The sequence below is a fragment of the Ochotona curzoniae genome, unplaced genomic scaffold (assembly GCF_017591425.1).
Source record: "Ochotona curzoniae isolate NIBS_2020 unplaced genomic scaffold, NIBS_Ocur_1.0 contig_1014, whole genome shotgun sequence".
NCBI lineage: Eukaryota > Metazoa > Chordata > Mammalia > Lagomorpha > Ochotonidae > Ochotona > Ochotona curzoniae.
The window spans coordinates 7,123,394-7,148,576 of NW_024464920.1; the positions used below are offsets into that span (position 1 = coordinate 7,123,394).

General features: G+C 42.9%; 1 protein-coding gene across 2 annotated transcripts in view; it reads right to left on the minus strand.

Annotated features, from left to right (window-relative positions):
• Nucleotides 1-25,183, minus strand: part of APAF1 (apoptotic peptidase activating factor 1) — a 97,982-nt gene that overhangs the window by 51,269 nt on the left and 21,530 nt on the right. Inside the window, exons 7-16 of one of the 2 annotated variants that reach the window (XM_040980311.1) lie at nucleotides 24,933-25,064; nucleotides 22,447-22,685; nucleotides 21,898-22,065; nucleotides 20,552-20,683; nucleotides 19,281-19,394; nucleotides 18,015-18,199; nucleotides 10,550-10,676; nucleotides 6,695-6,820; nucleotides 4,602-4,733; nucleotides 1,459-1,584 (exon numbers count right to left, since the gene is read on the minus strand). In XM_040980311.1, coding sequence (XP_040836245.1) covers nucleotides 1,459-1,584; nucleotides 4,602-4,733; nucleotides 6,695-6,820; nucleotides 10,550-10,676; nucleotides 18,015-18,199; nucleotides 19,281-19,394; nucleotides 20,552-20,683; nucleotides 21,898-22,065; nucleotides 22,447-22,685; nucleotides 24,933-25,064 — 1,481 coding nt within the window. The remainder of the gene's footprint in view (nucleotides 1-1,458; nucleotides 1,585-4,601; nucleotides 4,734-6,694; nucleotides 6,821-10,549; nucleotides 10,677-18,014; nucleotides 18,200-19,280; nucleotides 19,395-20,551; nucleotides 20,684-21,897; nucleotides 22,066-22,446; nucleotides 22,686-24,932; nucleotides 25,065-25,183) is intronic. The other variant, XM_040980319.1, reaches the window with a different exon arrangement.

Consider the following 25,183-nt stretch of genomic DNA (forward strand, 5'->3'; position numbering starts at 1 on the left):
GTTTGATTTGACCAGGAGTAGAGACAGAGTGGCAGATCCCAGATGGTGTGGGAATAGTGGATTTCACAACCCCAACCCTACCACAGCCAAACCTAGTGCAATCTTGTGAAAGGAGGCAATGGCTATGGGACAACACTGCACATGCATGAAGCTAGCAGCAAACTCATTCCAGGCTGCGAACTCATTCCAGGCTCAATGAATTGCAACTATGTGGCATCCTTCAGGTTCCAGCCAAAACAGGTCCAGATAGCCTCCAGACCTAAGGGCCAGAAGATCAAGAACTCCACAAGTTTCACATAAGGTGCCATTCTGTACAGTGTAACAAAGGCTTTGACACTCCAGGGACAACAGTGAACTGCACATGTGTTATCATCCTGGGAACTGCTCAGACTGAAACTTGGAGAAATGCTGTACACACAATGGTGCAACAATAGTGCTGGATCACAGGAGGTGGAGGATCTGGGCAGACCATGGTGTAGGTCAGACATAAGAGCCCAAATCTGAAACTTGCTGGAGGGAGTGGCACAAGTGACTGCAAACAAAGAGCCGTGTACAACCACAATAAGTAAAATTGAACTATAAACCCATGGGTGACACAGCTTAGAAACCCGCCCCAAGGAGAAAAATTTGCTAACCAGAAGTACAATGACCCAGAGCAAAAGAAGAGATAAAGGCACAACGAATATTACTGAAGACTCCCCTGCAAAGGAGTAAAAACCTTTGCCAATCTGAGAGTTAACTGAGGAAGACATGGAGAAAATGGGGGATACAGAATTCAAAACACTTGTTATAAAGCTTCTTATCAACGAGAAACACATAAAGCAGGAGTTCAAGGAATTTAAGGAATATGTTACACAGGAAATGAATCAAATGAAAACTTATATATCAGAAATTAAGAATAAAGTGGAATAAATTAAAAGTACAATGCAGAGTGCCCAAAATAGAATGAAGGAGGCAGAAGAAAGAATCTCAGAATTGAAAGATATTTCCTGTCATAAGGGAGAAGCAAACAAAAAGCTGGATCAGGCCAAAAAAATATTCAGGAATTGAAAGACACTATTAAAAGGCCAAATATAAGAATTATGGGAGTCCCAGAAGGTACAGAAAGAGAAGCTTGGTTTTAAAAATATATTTAATGAAATAATAAGGGAAAATTCCCCTAACCTAGAGAAAGAATTAGGAAACAACATTCAGAAGGGGCACAGAATAATAATGAAGTGGAATTCAAATTTTATTTAAAAAGTGGGGCAGGTGTTCAATCGACTGCATGAGGATCAAGCATTATGTTACAAACCATTTATAAACACTCAATACAGGTAATTATAATTACATCAAACAGGCTCCTGAAAGCTGAATGGAAGAGCTTTCTAGAGAAGTGTGAAAAGCAGAGCCAATTTCCAAATCATAAGACTTTCTGTAAAATTACAACCCACTTTTAATGATGTCCAAAAAGCATACCTTTAACGTTCCATCAGCTGAACAACTAGACAACAGTTTATCATCCGGGGAAAATCTGCAGTGAGTGACTGAATTGGTATGACCAAACATCGTATTTCGGCATTCATTTTGATTCAAATCCCAGAGCTACTTGAGAAAGATAAAAGGAAAAACAAAAAAATTAGGACTGAACAGGAGAAGTCACAAAACATAAAATTCTTCCTTCCCTCCCATTGAAGTTTTGATTGTAGGATGTGGTTCAATTCATGACACAAAGGTGTCCATCACAAAGATGGATTTGTGACTAACAATTAGCTGGATGCATCGAAGGCTCACCTAGATTCTCAGATAATACTCTAAGTGTCAGCCAAGACAATTACGATTATTTACAAAACGCTTATTTTCTTTATTTGAGAGGCAAAGAGAAAAAGAGGGAGCTTCATTCCTAAGGCAGGAATTCAGCCCAGCCCCCTGTGGGTAAGACTCAATTACTCGAGCCATGACCTTCTGGGTCCCAGAGTGTACATCGGCAGGAAGCTACAATTGAGCAGAGGTGGGACTCAAACTCCAACATACCAACATGCAATACGGGTATCCCAAGCAGCATCTTCACTGCTATACCAAAAGAGACTAAATATATATACTTATAAATTATAAGGGACTAAACCTAATGTAAGTTAAGCAACGCCTCTAAAAATTAATCAATCAGCTCCTGGGTATTACACATTCCATGAGATAAATGACTCAATTTCTCTAACAAACCGATGGCATAAGACGGAGGAGGTAAAAAGAAAAGGAAGCTCTTACAGGTTAAAGTGGAATTTGAAGATATAATAACCAAATATATTTGTCTGGATTTTGATTAAGAAACCTATGACACAAAGACAGGTTTTAAGATGATAGGAGAAAATACATATGGCCCAGGTAATTACAAAATTATTTCACTATGTTTAGTAGAATAATGCCATGGCACTCAGGTTTAAAGAACCCAAAATGCACACTGGAATCTTTTGGGTGACACAATATCCAGGATTTATTATAAAATGTTCTAATCAAAAAAAAAAAAAAAAAAACAAAAAAACAAAAAAACAAGCACACAAACAAATTAAAAAAAAAAAAAGGAAAGTGAGGGAGTGTTGTGTGTTATAAAATTGACAAAAGGCCCAGTGCCACAGCCTAACAGCTAAAGTCCTTGCCTCGAACGTGCCACCGGGATCCCAAATGGGTGCCAATTCTAATCGCGGCAGCCCCACTTCCCATCCAGCTCCCTGCTTGTGGCCTGGGAAAGCAGTCGAGGACGGCCCAAAGCCTTGGGACCTTCAACTGTGTGGGAGACTTGGAGGAGGTTCCTGGATCCTGGCTTTGGATCAACACAGCACCGGCCATTGAGGAGTGAATCATCAGATGGAAGATCTTGTTTTCTGCCTCTCCTCCTTTCTGTATATCTGACTTGGCAATAAAAATAAATAAATCTTTTTTTTTTTAAATCTGACAAAACATTATTGGAACTAAACAATAGCTACTACAATGGTTCTTTATTATAGTCTCTGGATATATTGTGGCGGGGCAGGAGAGGGTGCGGATGAAACACACTGAGCCTAGAAGCAATCCCCATGATAAATCCCCAAGCTTGGCAGGGTTCTTCAGGAATAGTCACTGAGCCACACCTTGCTCCCCATGCCTGTGTCCAGGCTTGGTTCCGCTTTCCCAGTCCTAGGTATACTCAGTTCTCCAGACAAGACAAGTTACAAGGAGACAGCTTCAGACTGACATATTTTTCACTGACTTCTCAATTCAGAATCACAAGATGTGCGCTACAACAGTCTTTACTGGTAATGCTGGTATAATCTGAGTAAGTCTTAAAATTTGTTCTTCATTAAAACTTCAGTAAGCAATGAATCCCTCCCACATGACAGAAGCTTTTGAACATATTTAGGAGGACGGGATAGGCAGTAGCACCGATAGCCAACTAAGCTTCTGCCGGCAGCACCAACAACCCAGATGGGCACTGGCTCGTGTCCCGCCGCTCCACTTCCCTGCTAACAGCTCGGGAAAGCAGGGGAGCAGGGTTTGAGTGCTCGGGCCTCTGCACCCACATGGGAAACCAGGAGTCGCCTCCTGGCGCCTGCCTTTAGATTGGCTCAGCTCTGACCACTGCAGCCATCTGCAGATATATCCAGCAGATGGAAGATATCTCTCTTTCTCTCCTCACTCCCCCCCACCTTTTTTTTGTAACTATGCCTTTCAAGTAAAAATAAATCTTTAAAAAGAGGAAGAAATATAAACTTCCCCAACATACAGAATGTCACAAAAGAACATTAAAAGTTGGTTAAATAAGAGAGGGATATTAAAAAAACTCATCAAAAATTTACAGTGGAGCAGCCAGGACATGAACCAGTGACCACATGGGTTGCTGGTGCTGCAGGCAGGCTTAGTCTACAAACGTCTTTCAAAAAGATCTATTTATTTATTTGAAAGGTAGAGTGACAGAGAAAGGGGGAGACCAAGAGAGAAAGAAGTCCTCTATATTTCGGTCCACTCTCAAATACTACAAGAGCCAGGACCGCCAGGCCAACGCCAGGAGCCTGGATCTCCACCCAGTTCTCTCACATGCGTGGCAGCAGATGTTTGGACCATCCCTGGCTTCTCTCCAGGCACATCAGTAGGAAACTGGCTGGGAAGCAGAGCAGCCAGAACTCAGAGCAGCACTCTTCAGGGTGCTGCAGGCAGCAGCTTAACCCCTGCACAACAAAGCTGACCTGTAAGCTTACCTTTTTATTCCATTTTCCAAGAACTTTTAAAGTATACTCATAGTACAATAGTCCTATATTTTTAAGAGGTGGACTTATTAAAATAAGGAAAAGTTTTTCAGAGTAAAAGAGAATAACGGCTGCAGAACAATTTTAGTATATTATTACATCAGTCTATAATTTTAGTTTAATCAAGTGTGTTCAGATTTTTTTTTTCTGCAGAGCCCTAGATATTTCACAAACATGCTTGATGGTCATATGGGTTTTTGCTTTGTTTCATTATGTTTAAGTTAATATGCAAGTTTCAGTCCCCGCAACCAAGAAAACCATGGAAACACAATACAAGGTGAATAAAAGGAAATGTTCTGATGCAACATTCAATTGATCAGCCTATTTCACAACAGCCACACCTACTTTGAGGAAGAAGTCGTTTGACCCAGTGGCCAAGAGGAGGTGCTGACTGTGGTTGGTGAAACAGCAACAGTTGACTTGCTCTGAGTGCTCATCATAAGTACGTACCAGTTCCCCAGTCACAGAATTCCAAATCTAAAGAGAACAGAAAAAGCACAAATTACAAATATACATTATTTTCCAAGACACAAACAAGGCCAAGGCAGGCATGAGGCACCTCACAGGGGCTATCACGCTGCCAGAGCAGGTGTTCCCAGTCAGACACTATGCTAAGGAATGTTTCCTCTCTTCTTTAGAATAAGGCAGTGTTTTGCCTCAATGTTTTAAAACTAACACAAAAATTACCTCCAAGTATACACATTTTTTCAATAACGTAACTGGAAACTAAGCCATGTGTAACAATCTACCAAGGCAGATTTCCACATCCTCGTATCAGCAGCAGAGAAATGCTGTAAAAGAGGGTGGCATACCGGACTACAGATCAAAGGGCTAAGTCCGAGACCCGATTCTGCCCTCCACAGCTCACCTGCACCTCAGTCCCCACCTCTGTAAGGGTGGATACTGTGAACTCTCCTACACAATTGCAGGCTTCAAATGAGATAATAAACCTAAGTGCTCTGCAGACTTCGAGGTGTCATAGAAATAAGTAAAACTAGATTGCTCAGTAAAAAACATCGGCAGAGGAGACTTCTGAGTCTGAAAAAAAAAACCTAGCTTTCAACCTTGTCTTAATCTTTTTGTTTAAGATTTATTGCTTGATTTTCAAGGCAGAGTTAAGAAAAGAAAGAGCTTCCATTCACCAATTCATTGGAATTATTTTTTAGAGGCACTAATGTCCCCTCTCCCATAATTTCCCTTTTGACTTTATCGAAGTATTTATTAGAATACCCAGAACCCAAAGAGTTTGTCTTTTAAACATACATATATGCATTTGAAAACTAGAGAAAGCAGGCAGGGGAAGATTTTCCATCTGTGATTTCACTCCACAAGTGGCCTCAGCAGCCTGCTCTGCACCAGGTTGGAACCAGGAGCCAGGACTTGGGCCACCTGCCATTTCCCTCCCAGGAACATCAGAAGGAAGCTGGGTTGCAAGGAGAACAGCAAGGACTGAGACATGCATCCAATGTGGGATGCCACCATTGCAAACGGCAGCTTAACCCACTGGACACAACACCAACCCCCAGAAGGTATTTTGAAGCTATTTAACAAGTATTTCTGCCATGTTACTTACATTGAGTTCTTAGGAAACAGAATGCAGTATTATTTCTTCTTTTCATGTAATTCTGACTTTGAAACTACCCAGAGTAATCAACACCAAGTATGACTCCAAGTGGTATTGCAAAGTAAAGAGATTATTAGTTGTAAAGCCAACTAGTCTAATCTATCAAGAAACAGATTCTCCCAATGTCTCAGTCTAGTCTGGATTGTTCTATAGTATGCTTCCCTTTGAATGAATGAAAACTCAATATAATTTTCTACCAACCCAACCTAGCACCTTAAAACCAGGATAAAATGAGGTCTTCCCTCCATATATCAGTGACAGAATAACTCCAAGTTTTCAGTTCCTTTTTTAACTGGTATATATACTCCAGTAAAAAGTCAAATGTAGTAGAAAGAGACAAGAAAGAATAACTAACAAAGATACAAACCGCCCTCTGATTACTTTTCACACCACTAAGCCACTTAGCTAAGTACTCAGCCATCTTGTTTTGCCACGAAAGTTTTTTTTTTTTTTTAATCTGGGTTGTATGTCACAAATTTGCTATATCAGGAATCATGATGCAACGTTCTGGCCACAACAAATACCACATTTTCAAACGATATTTAATCTGCATACCTATTAATGAACAAACAAATTCATTAACTTGGACTTTTTATTTATTTATTTTTTTGGCCTGGTAAATTTCTCTGGCTGATCAATCTAGGCACTTCTGCTGGTGTTTAAAAATAAAGAACTTCCAGTATTACTTTACAATGGATAAAGTTAGCAAACCAACAGGCAAGATCTTACTAACCCTAGTTACCATAAACTCCATTACATGAAAAGAACATGAAATGTGTGGTAACTACAACTCAAGAGGAAAATATTTTCCTACCTTTACTTTTCTGTCCACTGAACAGGTTGCTATAAATTTTCCATCTGTAGAGAATGCACAACAAAGAACTTCATCTTCATGAGCCTTGATTTCTAGAAGTTTCTCTCCTGTTTCAGCTTTGAATACCTACACAAACAGCAATGATTACCTTTTTTTAAATAAAGCCACTAGGCCATTGCTCATTATTCAACAGAAATGTTTCCTTACAAGTTCTCAATCACTATTATTTGCAAAACACAAACAAAACTGACAAAATTGGGCCCGGCGCGGTGGCGCAAGCGGTTAAAGGTCCTCGCCTTGCACGCCCGGGATCCCATATGGGCGCCGGTTCTAATCCCGGCAGCCCCGCTTCCCTTCCAGCTCCCTGCCTGTGGCCTGGGAAAGCAGTCGAGGACAGCCCAAAGCTTTGGGAACCTGCACCCGCGTGGGAGACCCGGAAGAGGCTCCTGGCTTCGGATCGGCATAGTATCGGCCCGTTGCGCTCACTTGGGGAGTGAATCATCGGACGGAAGATCTTCCTCTCTGTCTCTCCTCTCTGTATATCCGCCTTTCCAATAAATAATAATAAAAATAAATCTTTAAAAAAAACAAAACTGACAAAATTAATCCAAAAATCCAAATTTCTGTCAGAACTTGCAAAACTTCTATAAACTGAGGGAAGCTGCCAAAAATTATCAAAAAATGTGCATTTTCTGCTAAATCTACCACTGCATGAACTTTTTAAAAACTAGGACAGGGGCTTGGGTGGAATGGGGTGTTACAGACTGGGCTACTGCTTACACATACTGGCAAACCAGGGTAGGGGGCTGGTCTGGTGGGGGTTAGTGCGGGTCGCTCCAACTAGGCTGCAGCTCCCACTTGTTTATGCGAGAGCCGAGTATGTGCTGGGCAGAACCAGGCTGGACTGCAACACCCACTGGTTCCAGTGGAAGTCGGGGCTGAAAACAGAACCAATCCAATGATCTCAACCGCCGATCAGGGTGATGGACTGTGCCGGGCCCTGTACTTGCTAGTACATACAAGAATCTGGTCTGGGAACACCTCAGACAGAGTTTCTTTGGAGATCTCCCCAGTTGAAATGCTGGACTCAAAACCATAAGGCTTAATGTGCTAACCCACGATGTCAAGTCACCCAATTCTTTCTTACACTTGGAAATCTATGCCTAGGCCTTTGACAACATAGCTTTCAACATTAATTATATTTATTGTTGATGATAGTTGATTAGGGCGATAAGGGTCAAGGGCTATAGGAAGGTAGATGAGATAACAATTTTCCACATTCTATTTTTTTCCTGTATCTGGGGGAAGATAGGGGACAAGCAGTGAAGTCACACCTAGCCTCCCAAATTGCCTCTGCACCCTGGGATGGAGGACAGCCACCTGACATCACCCCAGGTTTCCTGATGTGGGGCACACTCTGAGGGTCCTGCTCAACAGTTCTGAATTGCTGCTGATCTTGCCACTCCAAACACGAGACACCCGCAATTCTCTCCATGGTTGGGGTTCTGAGTCCAGTGATTCAGTTGAGGGAATTCTCAAAGAAACTTCATCTGAGGTGATCCCAGACCTGATTTCTTGTGTGTGCATGCCAATACAGGGTCCAGCACAGTCCGTCACACAAAGCAGCTTAAGCCTATGCTGGTAGTTGCAACTGCTGGTTCAGGTCTGCCTATAGCCTTGTCTTCTACACAAATCAATGAGTGTTGCAGCCCAGCCCGATTCTATCCACCACACACTCAGCCCTCACACAAACCAGTGGGAGCTATAGCCTAGTCCGAGTGACCCACAATAACCTCCACCAGGCCCACTTCCTCCCTAAGCTCCTCCATCAGAACCTCTCCCAGTGCCAGATACCGTGCCCGTCGGTGGGTCCATGGGCCAGCCCTACTTAGTTCACCTCCTGTCCTAGCAGGAACAGTGGCCTTTCCTGACTGGTCTTCAACCATTTCCATTTTTCATGGTTGGGTAATACAGCCCAGCCAGGCCTGGTCCACACCCAAACACAGCTCACACCTGGCTCAGCAGGGGCAAAGACCTAGCCTAGCCTGTCCTACAACTACCCTGGTTCTCACGAGCACCAGTGAGTGCTGGAGTCTAGCCCAGTCCAGCACACCCCAGACCCAGTTCACACTTGTGCCGAGGAACTACCTTGCCCAGCTTGCCTGAATCCCAGACCTGAAATATGTGCTCACCAGAGGGGGCTGTGATTGACAAGGGGATTTTCCCACACTCCCCCACTCAACCCACTCCCAGACCCAGATCTCAGGCATGCCAGCAGATGTTAAGTCCTTCCCTGGCATAGCCTACCCCTACATCTTGGCCTTTGTATGAGCTAGTGAATATTACAGCATGGGCCATCCCACACTCTGTTTTAGGATGCATATGCAGGTGCTGCAGCCTGGGTCTGCCCAGACTGTTATCAGTCCCTGTATCCATGAGTGATGGCAGGTTCCATGGTCACACCTAGCTCAGTCCATCCCCACCCCAACTCTCGAGCTAACCAGTGGGACTTGTATTTCCACAGGGTTGGGCCCACACATCCACCACAGAATCTACCCCCGGACTGGTTCTCTCATGTGCTAGTTAGTGTCAAGGCCCTGCCTAATGTGATCCGTCCCCTGTTCTCACATTCAGTCAGGTGCTGGGATCTAGCACTAGCTTTCATGTGGACTGGCATGTGGTAGACAGCAATGTTCCATGCTAACAAGCCCTATTCAGGATTCCAATGTGGGCTGGTATATCAACCTGACCCATACAGATTTTCTGGTCTCTCCACTCCAAACCACCAGGTGTCAGTTCCCTCACTTACGTGCAAGTATAGTGGCCCTGTAGTTGGAAGTCCCTCAAGCTTCATTCCTCATCTACATGCACAGTGGTCTTATCCATGGATATCCCTAGGCAGTAATTCCACACCCCCCAGCTCCCATGCTTGCCGCTGGGTGGCCAGCAGGCGGAGGCCAGCACTGGTTGGTGCTCTGGCTGCCCCAAGCCTAAGATGGTGACAGCGAGCAGGGCCAGGGACCAACTTGAGCTCCTGAGAGATCACTTCACACTGTTCTTATTGTGAAGGGAGAAAACTCTCTGGTCCAAGGAAGCTCAGGACTCGCTCACCGTTTGGCAGCAGTGGCTGGGCCAGGGTCCCAAGCATTGAGTCCAACCTGGCTCAGGTACCCCAGCAGCCCCCACACTGCTGGGAGCTCCTTCCACCCAAGCCCTGAGGTCAAACTCCCATTGGCCGCTCACACCAAGATAGTGGCAGCGGTGATAATATAGTTATTTTACTTAATTGTTGTTTCTTCATCAAAGCCCTATTTCTTGCATTATAAAGTCTTAAAATTTATTCTTCATTAGTCTTAGCTGACGAATGATAGCTGAGTGGCAGAGTAGAAGCACTTCTCTGTCACCTGGAAATTTATAATCACAAAGGCATTTAAGTACATCTTTAAAATCTGTGGAAAAAGATTTCAGAGCGTTCAAGAGATTTGAACTTCTCTGCGATTTCTACTTGTAACACTGTTAAATTTTAGAGTTAAACATACTCGTCTAACATTTACTGCTTGTTTTGAAGGCAGCACACACACAGGGAAAGAGAGAGAGATCTTCTATCTGTTGATTCTTCCCCAAATCCCGAAAAGCTGGACTAGGACAGGAGCCCAACGACCGGAGCCAGGGCCTGCTGCCTCTCGGGGTATTCATCACCAGGAAGCCGGACAGAAGCAGAGCCAGAACTTCCACCCAGGACCATTAATGTAGAATGTGGCTATTTCAACCCTGAACCAAATGCCAGACTCTACAAACCCTACTCTGTGGGACTGGGTACACGGCCCTTTCCATTTACCTCAGGAGTAAGTTTACCTGTAAGGTTTTGTCAGCTCCACAGGAAGCTATTTTCTGACCATCCTCAGAAAAGCAAGCACAGTAAACAGCATCAGTGTGCGGGCGGACAACTAGGCGCGAGAGATTCTTGATGGCTTTTTTGTTTCTGAATACAAGGAAAAAAATAACAAATCCAGTAAGCTAGAGTAAAAGCAACTACCTTCTCTCAGTATCAGAGCAAATATGTGTGTATCTTGTAACACACATATACCCAAAATCGCTATAAAATTCTTTAAATTACTAGTATGCAAATGACAGCATAGATCAGCCAAAGAGAAAACATAACCTAATGAAAGTATTACTTTGCAAAAAATGCTACTCTGTATTAAGCAATCTGTCATACATCACAAATGTCACTAAGTTAAAAGAAATCTGTTAATCAAATGCATGTCACTTTCTATTTTTATTTGATACACTGAAATACGAGGCATGGATAAAACATCATGTATAAGTATCTTCTGAAAAATGTCCATTTCTTAAAATGAAAGAAAGCACAGCAAAATGAGATTTGTTTCCTATCTAAAATCTGATGGTGGGCCCAGTGGCGTGGCCTCGCAGCTAAAGTCCTCGCCTTGAATGCACCGGGATCCCATATGGGCGCCGGTTCTAATCCCAGCAGCTCCACTTCCCATACAGCTCCCTGTTTGTGGCCTGGAAAAGCAGTTGAGGACAGCCCAAAGCCTTGGGACCCTGCACCTGTGTGGGAGACCTAGAAGGAAGTTCCTGGTTCCTGGCTTCGGATCGGCACAGCACTGGCCGTTGTGCTCACTTGGGGAGTGAACCGTCAGACGGAGGATCTTCCTCTCTGTTTCTCCTCCTCTCTGTGTATCTGACTTTGTAATAAAAAATAAACAAACCGTCAACCAACCATCTCAGCTATATCTTGGCAGCGAAATACGGGGCAAACAGAGACTCTATGATGGACTATGTCAATCAGTGGATTCTTCAAGGGCCTCATAGTGCTTGGAGTGGCAAGATTGGCAGTGATTCATAACTGTTGAAATATCAAAACCACTTGAGCAAGAACCTCAGAACATACCCTACAGCCGGGACCTGGGGAGGGTGGGAAATTGGGTGGGCCTTCTCACTTAATACCCCCGTTTAATAAATAATAATAAATAATAAAATTTTTAAAATGGAAGAAAGAAGGAAAGCCTAAAAAAAATAAAAAATAATAAAATAAACAAACAAACCTTTAAAAATAAAATAAAATCTTATGGTAAGCCCACTATTTTTTTTTTTTAAGATTTACTTATTTTTACTAAAAGGAGATTTTATAAAGAGAGAAGGGAAGACAGAGAGAAAGGTCTTCCATTCGCTGGTTCACTCCTAAGATGACCACTATGTCACAGCTGGGTGAGTTCCAAGCCAGGAGCTTCTTCCCAGTGTCCCCCAGGGTGCAAGAGCCCAAGAACTGGGCCATCTTCTGCTGCTTTTCCAAGGCACATGAGTAGAGAGCTGGCCGAAGCAGAGTATGTGATGCTGCCACTGCGGGCAGAAGCTTAACACACTGCCAGCCCCCCTCAGCCCTTTTAACAGTTGTGTATTTTTGGAGGAAAGTAACTCAACGTGTCTTGCCTAAGACTAGCATTATTACAGAATAAACGGGAAGAAAAGGAAAATTGGAGCCATTTGTTCCACCCACCTGCCCGCATGCCTCAACCCTTCCCACACTAATGAGTGATCTTCATTGATGTACATTTTTGTCAACTATGTAAACTACATCAAAAATAAAACTAAATTTTTTAAGAATTTAAAAAGATTGCCATTGTTATCAGCATTAAAGGAGTTAGTATGTAGGTATATAGTATGTAGTCTTTGAATAGTACCTAGTTTGTAGAAAGTATTCAGTTAGTTAGTTGTTCCTGTTAAGAATAGCATTGAGCAGGCTAGTGGCTAGAGTCCTCACCTTGCATGCCCCCGGATCCCATATGGGCATTGCTTAGTATATTGCCTCCTCCACTTCCCTTCCAGCTCCCTGCTTGTGACCTGGGAAAGCAGCAGAGAACGGCCCAAAGCCTTGGGACCCTGCACTCATGTAAGGAGGCCCAGAGGAAGCTCCTGGCTCCTGGCTTCAGATCAGGCTCAATCCCTGTTGCTGCAGCCACCTGGGGAATGAACCTCGATCAGAAGATCTTTCTCCATCTCTCTTCTCTGAGAATCTACCTTTCTAATAAATAAAATTTCCACCACTGCTGCCATCTTGGTAGGCAAAGCACAGGTAAGTCTAAGCATTGGCATGGATACCTTACTCTCTCAGCCATGTCGCTGCGGCTGAGAAAACCCACGCAGGGCCAGGCTTCCTGCTGGAGATCCTAGCTCCCCAGCCACCGCTGCTAGGCAAGGGGAGAGTCCTGGGCTTATGGGCAGCCAGAGCACCAACTGGTACCAGGCTTTGCCCGTTGGTCACCCTGCAGCAAGCTCTGGGGTCTTGAGGATACAGAATCACTGCCTAGGGACATCCATGGATAAGGCCACTGGATGTGTAGGTGAGGAATTAATCCTGAGAGATACCAAATGACAGGACCACTGCAATTGCAGTGTGCACAGGCCAATTTGGGCGACAGACTGTGCCAGACCCTGTACTGGCATGCACACACAAGAAATCATGTCTGAGATCACCTCAGATGAAGTTTCTTTGGGAATCCCCCAAATGCATCACTGGACTCAGAACCCTAACCATGGAGAAAATTGCAGGTTCCACAGTCTGACCGTAGAATGCATGTGTCAGAGTTGGACTTCCTCAGTGGCTTAGATGGAGCAGTGCACAGCATATCCAGGTGCACATGAAGGATATGGCAGTACTCTAGATCCTGAAGAGGACACCTGGTACCATAACAGAGTACAGAGGACAGAACAATTCAATCAACTGCCCCAGCAAAGAGTTGGCAGTGAATTTCTGGGCAAATGGAGACTCTAAAGTAGACTATGTCAGCCAGTGGAGTCTAGAGAGATTTTATCGTGATTGGAGTGGCAAGCTGGTAGCAATATAGATCTGTGGAACTAGCAAAACCACTTGAGCAGGACCCTCGGAGTGTGTCCCACACAGGGGACCTGGGGTGGCTGGGAAGCTGGGTGCAGGTTCTTACCTTATCTCTTCCCCTTCCCCCAAGATACAGGAAACAAAAAAGAGAATGTGAAAACAATGGTCTTATCTACTTTCCTCCAGCCTTTAACCCTTTGCTTCCTAATCAAATATGTAAAAATTATCAAAAATTGTAAAATTGTAAAACAATAGATAAAAGTACAATAAAAATAAATAAATCTTTAAAAGAATAGCTTTTAGCATTTTGTCAGGATCCAATATTAAATACTTGGTATTCAATAGCAATTTGTAGATAAATAAATTCATGTTATGGTTAGTGAGAAATCAAGTATTTCTTTTTGGAGATTTATTTTACTTGTGGGACCCATGCGGTGCCCTAGCAGCTGAAGTCTTCGCCTTGAACACACCGGGATCCTATATGGGCACCAGTTCCAATCCTGGTGGCCCTGCTTCCCATCCAGCTCCCTGCTTGTGGCCTGGGAAAGCAGTTGAGATGGCCCAAAGCCTTGGGATCCTGAACCCGTGTTGGAGACCCAAATGAAGTTCCTGGCTTCGGATTGGCTCAGCTCCGGCCACTATGTCCACTCGGGGAGTGAATCATCAGATGGAAGATCTTCCTCTCTGTCTCTCTCTCTGTGTATCTCACTTTGCAAAACAAAACAAAAATATATATATATATATATTATAAAGATTTTACTTGAAAGAATTACACAGAGAGTGAGGGACAGAGATCTTTAATCTGCTGGCTCACTACCCAAATGGCCACCACAGTGCGAGACAGGAGCTTCTTCCAGATCTCCTATGTCGGCACAGGGGCCCAAGGACACGGGTCATCTGCTGCCTTCCTGGGCCATTAGCAGGAGTTAGATCAGAAGTGGAACAGCTGGGACAGGAGCCAGTGTCCACATGGGAGACTGGCACCACAGGCAGAGGATTCACCTGTACAATCATTGTATGGGCCCCCACAACTAAGATTTTTTTTTTAAGTTTTATTTATTTATTTGAAAGTCAGGTTAGAAAGAAGAAGGAGGGGAAACAGAAAGAAGGGGGAATTTTCCACCTGCTGCTTCACTCCCCAAAATATCTGCACCAGCTAGAGCTATCTGTCAGCTGGGGCCAAAGCAAGGAGCATGGATCTCCACCCCCGTCTACTGTGTGGATGGCAGGACCAGGTACTCAGCAATCATACGCTGCCTCTTAGGTACATGAGAAGATGGCCTGGAAGTGGAGACGGACTGAATCTCAGTTACTCTGAGAAGGGATGTCCTATCTCAAGCTATCTAATACACTGCATCACAATACCTACCCCTCACAATGAAATAATAATTCTTGGCCTGATCAAATGGTCCTAGATTTAGTTCTTGTTCACTTGTAAATCGTTACATCTGTTATTTTTATTTTTCTTTTTTCTGTGTTTCTTCAATTGCATTCCAACCTGTAACTCTCTCATGGAATGTTAAGTTATTCACAGCTGTAATTTTTTCTTTTTTTCTAGGTTGCTGAATCCACATTCAAGCAATGTGGTATTTTTGTTTTGTTTTAATTTACTTACGTTTTTATTTGAAAGACAAAGTTACAGACAGTGAGAGAAAATAGGCCTTTCATCTGTTCGTTCACTCCCCAAATGGCCCCTATACTGGAGCCTGGCCAGTTGAAAATCAGGACCCAGGTGTTTCTTCCTGGTCTCCCACATGGGTGTAGGGGCCAAAAAGAGTTGGGCCTTTCTCTTCTGCTTTCCCAGGTCACCATCAGTGAGTCAGATTGGAAGTAGAGCAGCCAGGACTCAGAACCGGTGCCCATGTGGGATGCTGGCACTGCAGGTTCAGACTTAACTTACTATACCCTGACACCAGTCCCCAAAGAATGCTTTAACACTAGAAACCCATCTTCGCTCTGTATTTCTTGTAACAAGGTTTAGATGGCCAAAAACTTAAATTTAATAAGAGTTTCAGTTTTCAAAGAAATCAATTACTTACTTTTTCTTTGCTATATATCTAGTATATTTTGGCCATATACTATATGCCTTTTTTTTTTTTTAAGATTTATTTATTTGGAAGGTAGAGGCACACAGGGAGAAGGGGAGAAACATCTTACATCCACTGGTTCACTCCCCCAAATGGCTACAACAACCAGGGTTGGACCAGGCTAAAACCAGGAGCCTGGAACTCCATGAGGGTCTCCCACCTGGGTGGCAGGAGCCCAGACTATCCTGTGCTTGGGTTCACTTCCACTGCTTTCCAAGCTGTACTAGCAGGAAGCCGGAACAGAATTGGACAGCCAGGACTGGAGACAGTATCACAATGCTGAGCTCAAATGCCCATTATTGTGAAGATCAGTTTCTGAACTTTTGGGAATTTCATAGCTCAAGAAAGAATATTTTCTTACTTTAAGGTTGCTAGCAATTTTCCTGTTCTTTCTGCTATACTTACATTTACTTATTTTTTGTATCTAGTAAAGTGAAGCTTTTTTTAGGCAAGATCTAGCTTAGATTTTCTTTGTTCTCGTAGCATTTGCTCCGTCTTGTATGTGATTAACTATTTCAAAGAATGGTAACCGTAACTTACATATCAGGTTCAGTTTACAACAGCTATCATTACTTTCCTTTCACATTTATGGAAATGGAAACTTACTGGATTAAGTAATTTTGATTGATAAGCAATCTTATCAATTATTAGTAAAAAAGGAAGGATGAGCCACCATCTTACCAACGTCTTTTATGTACTCTATAATCACACTATTTCTTTTAATGTTCAAATCAACCTTTTAAGATAAGTATTCACTGTCTTGCTTTACAAACAGGAAAGCTAAGGCACAAGGAGACTAGTACTTTGAATTCACATGACTAGTTGAATGAAATTTAGCTCCTCGGTCTACATAACTTTGGCTTCCACGTTCTTTCTAATCGCCATGCTTCTCTTCTACCTTGGGATAACGTCAGTGGTTGGGCACTCATATGTATAATATGGTTCTGAAGTGTACGCCAGGGTGATATGTGTAATTTGTATGGATCCAGGCCTTGCTCCCAGTAAGCCAGGCTGTAATACTGTTACTCCTGGTTCAGCTGAGCTCAGCTAACGTCGGGAACACGAATGTCTCTGCTGTGCTAAGCGCCGATGCTGAAGTTTTCCTCAAGTCTCTCACAATCTAGTAGGACAGTTCACTCTAGCAGATACAATAAAATGAAGCACAATAGAAATAGGTATAAAATTTGAAAAATTGAGCACTCACTTGGCTGTGTGAGGAATTGAGGAAAGGCTCTATAAAGGAGGTGGTATCTAAATTTTTTTAAAAATTAGTTAAGATTTAAATTTCTCTTGTTTTAAAATAACACAGTAACAGATTAAAACAAAAAATAGGTATTAAAAAAATCAGACTATCTTTTCTTACTTTTCCACAGTTATCTATTCTTTAATAATTTCTTATTCATTCATGCATTTATTTATTTATTTATATTGAAAAGGCAGATTTACAGAGAGAAGGAGAGATAGAAAAATCTTCCATCTGCTGGTTCATTCCCCAAGTGGCCTCAATGGCCAGTGCTAAGCCAATTCGAAGCCAGGAACCAGGAGCCTCTTCTGGATCTCCCACACGAGAACAGGGTCCCAAACTTTGGGGCTTCCTGCACTGCTTTCCCAGGCCACAAGCAGGGAGCTGGATGGGAAGTAGAACAACTGGGATAAAACCAGCGCCTATAGGGGGTACTGGTTTTGCAAGGAGAGGATTGGCTAATTGCGCCATGTTGCCAACTTAACACCTTATTTTTAGCACTTTTTTGGGAAATAATGATTTTACTCTTCCTGGGCCTCTAATTAATGCAAGCTTGATTAGATTTGTCTGTTGCCTATAATATCTGTTTATCCCATTCCGTAACACTTGTTATACTTCATAATTGGAAGAAGTTCTGGCTACTGGCTTTAGATTGGCTAAGGTTGGCCGTTGTGGCCATTTGGGAAGTGAACCAGCAGATGAAGATCTTTCTGTCTGTCTCAACTTCTCTCTGTAAATCTACCTTTCCAACAAGACTAATCAAATCTTTAAACAAACAAACAAGAAAACCCAAACACCAATCCCCAAGCCATTAATTTTCAGAACTGAGATTTAAATGTATGTCTACAGCCCCAAAGCCCTTGCTCCTCACCGTTAGTCTAGATTACACGAAATTAAGAGTTTGGTACTAATATTTAGGATGACTTCTCAAAATGCCTACTAGGACTCTGAAAATAAAATCATTTCTCCTATACTTTTTTCTCTAGAACTTTTCAATAAATACAAATGCTTATTAAAAGTTCTGGCTCTCTGCAAAAGTTACATCTTCCTGGAGGGTACTTACTCATGACCTGAAAAATATTGACATAGTTCGCCCTCCGCTGCCTGTGCTTTCTCTCCTTAACTACTCACATCCACTCCAGGTACAGCATCCCATCCTCGGCCTCCTGCTTGGCCTGCAGCTTGGCTTGCTGATACACTTCTGAACTTTCCGGTTCACAGAGACCCAGTTGTACGATATTAGGAAATGGCTGTCGTCCAAGAAGGTGTCCATTTAAAGATAAAAACTCCTGAAAGTTTTCACAGCCTGCACAGTTCTATGAGTAAACAGAACACTCTTTAGAAACATAACCAGAACTAGGATCTGATATTTTTCTGTTTCTGTGACCCTGGCACTTTGAAGGCTTAAATAAAACAGTCAACATGAACTAAAACTAGTCATCCATAAAGTCACAACAAATATGAAGAGATCCTCTTATGACTTCTAAAGATGGGGCAAAAATATTGTTATTGAACATACTTTTTCTCAGAATGTTTTTTAAGGGCCCGGTGGCATGACCTAGCGGCTGCAATCCTCGCCTTGAACGTGCCCGGGATCCCATGTGGGCACCAGTTCTAATCCCAGCAGCTCCACTTCCCATCCAGCTCCTTGCCTGTGGTCTGGGAAAGCAGTCGAGAATGGCCCAATGATTTGGGACCCTGCACCCGTGTGGGAGACCTGGAGGAAGCTCCTGGCTCCTGGCTCCTGGCTCTGGATCGGCACAGCACTGGCCCGATGCGCTCACTTGGGGAGTGAATCATCGGACAGAAGATCTTCCTTTCTCTCTCTCCTCCTTTCTGAATATCAGACTTTGTAATAAAAATAAATAAATGTTTTAAAAAATGTTTTTTAAATCACTAAAAAAAATCTCTCTTCCAACCTTCAAATCTCAATCCTACCTACATTCTCAATAGGCTAAGAAGTAAATTAATTAGAAAAACTTAAGATGAAGCAGAATTAAATGTTGGGCCCGGCGCAGTGGCCTAGTGGCTAAAATCCTTGCCTTGAATGTGCCGGGATCCCATATGGGCGCTGGTTCTAATCCCGGCAGCCCCGCTTCCCATCCAGCTCCCTGCTTGTGGCCTGGGAAAGCAGCTGAGGATGACCCGAAGCCTTGGGACCCTGCACCCGCGTGGGAGACCCTGAAGAGCTCCCGGCTCCTGGCTTCGGGTTGGCTCACTGCAAGTGGCCATTACAGTCACTTGGGGAGTGAATCATCAGACAGAAGATCTTCCTCTCTGTCTCTCCTCCTCTCTGTATATCTGACTTTGCAATGAAAATAAATAAATCTTAAAAAAAAGAATTAAGTGTCAACATGAGGTGTCCATTAAGGATTAGTGTTTCATACAACTTTATACCTTTTCATCCAATATATGCCTGTATTCCACAAATTCATGGATCAGATGAGCAGGGCCAACAAGTTCTGTTTTTGCTTTGATCCAATTCAGAGAAAACATTAAAGCAGAAAGTTCCTTAAAAAAAAAAAAAAGATCAGTAGCACTGTTAAAGAATCAAAGAATTTGAGGTACAACATCATTATAATAACACTACTGAAAAAAATAACACTACTGAAAGAACGTGGCCGATATGTAGAAAGCAAGCACATGAATAATACACAGAAATATACAACAGGCCTGACTTTAACCAAATCACTGTCAGTTGCACTGAAGATTTATGCATAAAACATGGTCTCTCAAAGAGAAACTAGAAAATACAGCTAAGTATTTTTTTATAACACTGAAGTGAAGGAAATCTTTGTAAACAAGACTCTGAATCAAAATGCAAAAAAAAAAAAGTGTTGCATACTCAACTACCTAAAAACTCAAATACAGCTAGAATTATGGCATAGCACGTAAAGCCACAGCCTGAAATGCTAGCACCCAAACAGGTGGCAGTTCAAGTCCCAGCTGCTTGGGATCCAGCTCCCTGCTGATGGCTTAAGAAAAACAGAAGATGGACCAACTCATTGGGCCCTGTTACCCACGTCAAGGAGCAGGACGAAGCTTCTGGCTCCTGGCCTTAACTGGAATTAGTCCTCAATCCTAGCTGCTGTGGCCATTTGGGAAATAAGCCAGCAGATGGAAGATCTTTCTGTCCCTCCCTTTCTGACCTCCAAATAAATAAATAAGTCTCTTTAAACAAAAAAACTAGCCTTGAGGGGCTTACACTGTAGCACAGTGAATTAAATTACCAAAAGATACTTTTCCAGTCTCATCACATATCTGAGTCTGGGGTTCAAGTCTCACATGTTTTACTTCCAATCCAGCTCCCGGCTAATGCGCCTGGGAAAACAACGGAAGACAGCCCACAGCTGGGTCTATGACACCCACATGGAAGACCCAGAAGGCGTTCCCAGCTCTTGGCTTCGGCCTGGCCCAGAACTGGCTGATGCAGCCATGTGGGGAATGACCCAAGGGAAGCGAGAACTCTCTCTCTTGCTCCTTCTCCTTGTCACTCTGCCTTTCAAATGAAATAAAAGTATTAACAAAAACTCTTTAGTGTAGCAAAAAGTAATATAAATTAAAACCAAAAAAAAAAAAGAAACAACACCAGGAAATATATGCAACATACATGGAAAAAGAGGAGATAAAATTTAGGATGAGCTAAAAACTTAAACAGACTATCTTACTTTATGCATATTGGCACTGGCCATGTGGTAGGCCAGAAAGTTGTACCAGTACATGCAGTCCTCCTGATCCGGGGACAGAGTGCACGGCTGCTGACACCTCTGGAACTGAGTGACCATCTTCTTATGTAGATCCTGAAAACCAAATTAAACATTTCAGAGAACACAAACAAGCATCACTTTAACTCCAGCTACTCCTCACAAGATACCCACTAATTAGAAAAGGAAAAATAGGGACTGACACTGCGGCTCAATATGCTAATTCTCCATCTTGTGGCACCAGCATCCCCTAACAGGTGCCAGTTCGTATTCTGACTGCTCCACTTCCCATCCAGCTTGCTGCTTGTGGCCTGAGAAAATAGCCAAGGACGGCCCAGAGCCTGGGACCCCGCACCCACATGGGAGATCTGGAGGAGGCTCCTGGATCCCAGCAAAGGATCAGCTCGGCTTTGGCTGTTGCAGCCTTTTAGGGAGTTAACCAGCAAATGTAAGATCTTTATCTTTCTCCTCTCTTTAGTCTGCCTTTTAAACAAAAAACAAATAAATCTTTTTTAAAAAAGGAAAAAATAGAAACTTTACAGTGGATAAACCTGACAGGTATCACTTTAAGTAAATCATCAACATTAAGATTATACAAAATAAGAAAAAAATAAAGATTATACAAAATAAGACCTATCAACCCAAGTGCTCCCTGATATTAGGTATCCTTACCAAAACATGTAAAACATTAATCTTTTCAGAAGACCATGTAAGACAAAACCAAACTAGAGGACACTGCAAAACATCCAGCTAGTATGCTTCAAAAGTATTAAGGCCGGGGGCCAGTGCTGTGGCGTAGCCAGATAAGGCCACCACCACCTTTGACCCCAGCATCTCATATAGTCACCAGTTCAATTCCCAGTTGCTCCACTTCCAGCCCACCTCTCTGCTACTGGCCTAAGAAAGCAGCAGAAGATGATCCCAAGCCTGGGGGCTCTGTACACATATGGGATACTTGCCAGAAGCTTCTGGCTCCTGGCTTCGAATCAGCCCAGCAGCCGTTTAGTGGCCATTACGGGAGTATATTAGCAGATAGAAGATCTCTCTGTCTCTCCCTCTCTTCATAACTCTGCCTTTCAAATACATAAGTATTATACCAAAATATTCAGTCTGCACATTAGTTAATAGTATTACATCAATGCTATTTTTCTGGCTTTGATCACTGTGTTATACATACAACACTTCAGCATTAGAAGTTAGATGAAGAGTTAATGCACGGAAATCACTACTGTTCTGTAACTTTTCTGTAAGTCTAAAATCATTCCAAAATAAAAAATACACATTTTTTAAATATACAGTGACATACGTACCTGAAGCTGGCCACGATTTTTCTCTGTAAGAAAGTCTACTTGCAAATCATGTAAATAATAACAATATGACTTTCCATTCCGATCACAAAATAAGAGAGATTTATTAACAAACTCCTGCAGTATGTCTTCCACTTCTTCAGTTTCCATGTCCCAGAGAATACATAACACCTGCAAAGCAATCAAGCACTTACTGTGCTGTAGAAGTGCAACGACCAAGACTGCAGATGAGGTGTGCACACACACTCACCCCTAACTTAAAGCACTGAAAAAAGAATGCCTTTACTTCTTAAGAAACTCGATGATTCCTCAAGAGAGGAAAAACAAGTCAGATGCCTTTCAGTCTCATTGAAATTGCTGAGCAACAGGTAACTCACACATTAGACACAGAGCCTCGACGAGGAGTGACCGCAACTGACCCACCACAGCCTTTACCGCACGGCCTCTGTCCGCGGGCTCCCTCCTTCCAATATTCTCCCAACCATGTCATAAGCACTATTTCAGAAGTTACATGCCATGAACGCCCGTGAGGACTGCTGGTCCATCTGTTACCTTTGTAGGCACCTTAACACCCTTCTGGAAGATGGAAAGATCTGTGTAATAATCCTTGATGTCTTCTCTGAGCACATCAACACTTATGGACATGGCTTCATCCAGAGCTTCATAATCGTAAGATGAAGATTTTCTTATTCTCTTAAATTGCTTATTCTGAAGCTGCCTGAGGTAATACTCCCAGCGGTTGGGAAAATCACGTAAAAGTGCACCAATTAAAGACACTACAAGAGGCGAACCTAAAAAAAAAAGTCACACTATTAATACTGTCTTATTTTCAAAATCACCACTAACTTAATCAGTTTCTTCCTCCTCTTCGCTCTCCTACCGACTCCATCCCTTTTCCTGTCCCCCTCCATCTTGTCCCTTCGCCTGCCCTGGAAGCCCCCATCCTGCCACCATGGCATGAGATGTGTCCCTTCCAATTTCCCCCCACACCCCTGCTCTCATTCCTACCCTGAAATAAATTTTAAAATATGAAAAAAAAAATCATAAGAAACAGCCCTTCTTAAGAAACAGCCCTATGAGGCCTGGCACGGTAGCCTAGCAGTTACAATGCCTCGCCTTGCATGCACCAGGATCCCAATGGGCACCAGTTCTAATCCCGGCAGTCCAGCTTCCAATCCAGCTCCCAGCTTACGGCCTGGGAAAGCAATGGAGGATGGCCCAAAGCCTGTGACCGTGAACCCGTTGGGAGGCCCAGAGGCAGCTCCAAGCTCCTGACTTCAGATCTGCTCAGCTCTGGCCACTGTGGCTGCTTGGGGAGTGAATCAGTGGACAGAGATCTTCTCTGTCTCTCCTCCTCTCTGTATATCGGACTTTACAATAAAAATAATTAAAAATCTTTAAAAACAAAAGAAACAAAGAAACAGTCCTATGAAAAATTAGAGGAGTGCACTAAATTAGGACATGTCGCTGCCCCCGAACTCCCTCCCTGACTCAGAGATGAATGGAATCACCAGTGTGGACCTTGTGGGATACTCCCTTGAGGCAGACACCTGCACCCATGAGGTGAGAGGCTACAGGAGGGACATGCCAATGGAGAGGGCTACATGCTGACACCCTCCTCTACCCTTCTTAGACCCAAATGAAAATGTACCATGTGGCCTAGCAGCTAAAGTCCTCGCCTTCAACGCGCCGGGATCCCATATGGGCGCCAGTTCTAATCCCGGCAGCTCCACTTCCCATCCAGCTCCCTGCTTGTGGCCTGGGAAAGCAGTCGAGGACGGCCCAAAGCCTTGGGACCCTGCACTCGTGTGGGAGACCTGGAAGAGCTCCTGGCTCCTGGCTTCAGATTGGCACAGCACCGGCCATTGTGCTCACTTGGGAAGTGAATAATCAGATGTAAGATCTTCCTCTCTATCTCCTCCTCTCTGTATATCTGCCTTTGTAATATATAAAAAAAAAAAAAAAAACAGATAAATCTTTAAAAAAAAAAAAAGATACCATAGGGGACAGGAGCCACTGCATAACAAGCTAAGCCTCTACATGGAGGGCTGGCATCCCACATAAGCACCAGTTTAAGTCCTATCTGCTCTACTTGTGTTACAGCTCCCTGCAAACAGCCTGGAAAAGCAGCAGGAAATGTCCCAAGTCCTTGAGGCCCTGCACCCACGTGGGAGACCCAGAAGAAGCTCCCGGCCCCTAGCTTCAGACCAGCCAAGCTCTGGCCATTGTGGCCATTTGGAAAGTGAACCAGCAGATGGGACGATCTCACACTCTGTCTAAATCTGCCTTTCAAATAAAAATAAGTAAATCTTTAAGAAGAAAATGTGCACAGTATGAAAATTCCTAATAAAAATACAAATTAAGACAACACTAGTTTTTATTTTTTCTTTAAGATTTATTTTTTATTTTTATTGGAAAGTGGGATACATAGAGTGGAGGAAAGACAGAGAAAGAACTTCCATCGCTGACTTGCTCCCTAAGTGGCCGCAATGGCTGGAGCTGAGCCTATCTGAAGCCAGGAGTCCAGAGTTTCTTCTGGGTCTCCCATGTGGGTTCAGAGTCCCAAAGCTTTGGCCCGTCCTCAGCTGCTCTCTCAGGCCACAAGAAGATAGCTAGATGGGAGCGGGACTGCCGGGATATGAACAGGTGCCCACATAGGATGTTGGCACATGCAAGGCGAGGACTCCAGTCACTAGGCTAACATGCCAGGCCCTAGTTTTTACTTATTAAATTAGAATATCATTTTTATAAGATTCCAATGAACAAATTTGGAAATCTCTCAACACACTTTCAATTATTTGGTAACAGAAACTGCATATTGAGCTTATCCTTCTCACCATCTCTGATATACTATGAATATACATTAATTTTACTTTAATAAATGAATATCATAAATGCATCCGCTTCAAATATCAGACAATTTAGAAGACTAAGCATGCTAGAAAAGTTTTTTGGATGTTCATGTACTAAACTGTCATGTTCATTAGCTTCATTAAAAAAAAAAAGGAATTTATATTCTTATCACAAAATAACCATACCTTTACATTCTTTTATAATACTATGAGCCTGTTCTGGCAAATCTGTTTTCTTCATATTAACAAATAGGGATAAAATTTCAAGTCCTTTTTCTGTTCCTAGGCCATTCTCCACAGCAACTACATATTTAGGACCTGCAACAAAACCACATTAGTTATAGTAAAAAAAATAATAATAATAATATGCCACATGTCTACATATAATCAAATGATATTTTTATCAATTTAATGACTAAGTTATTAATTTTTTATTT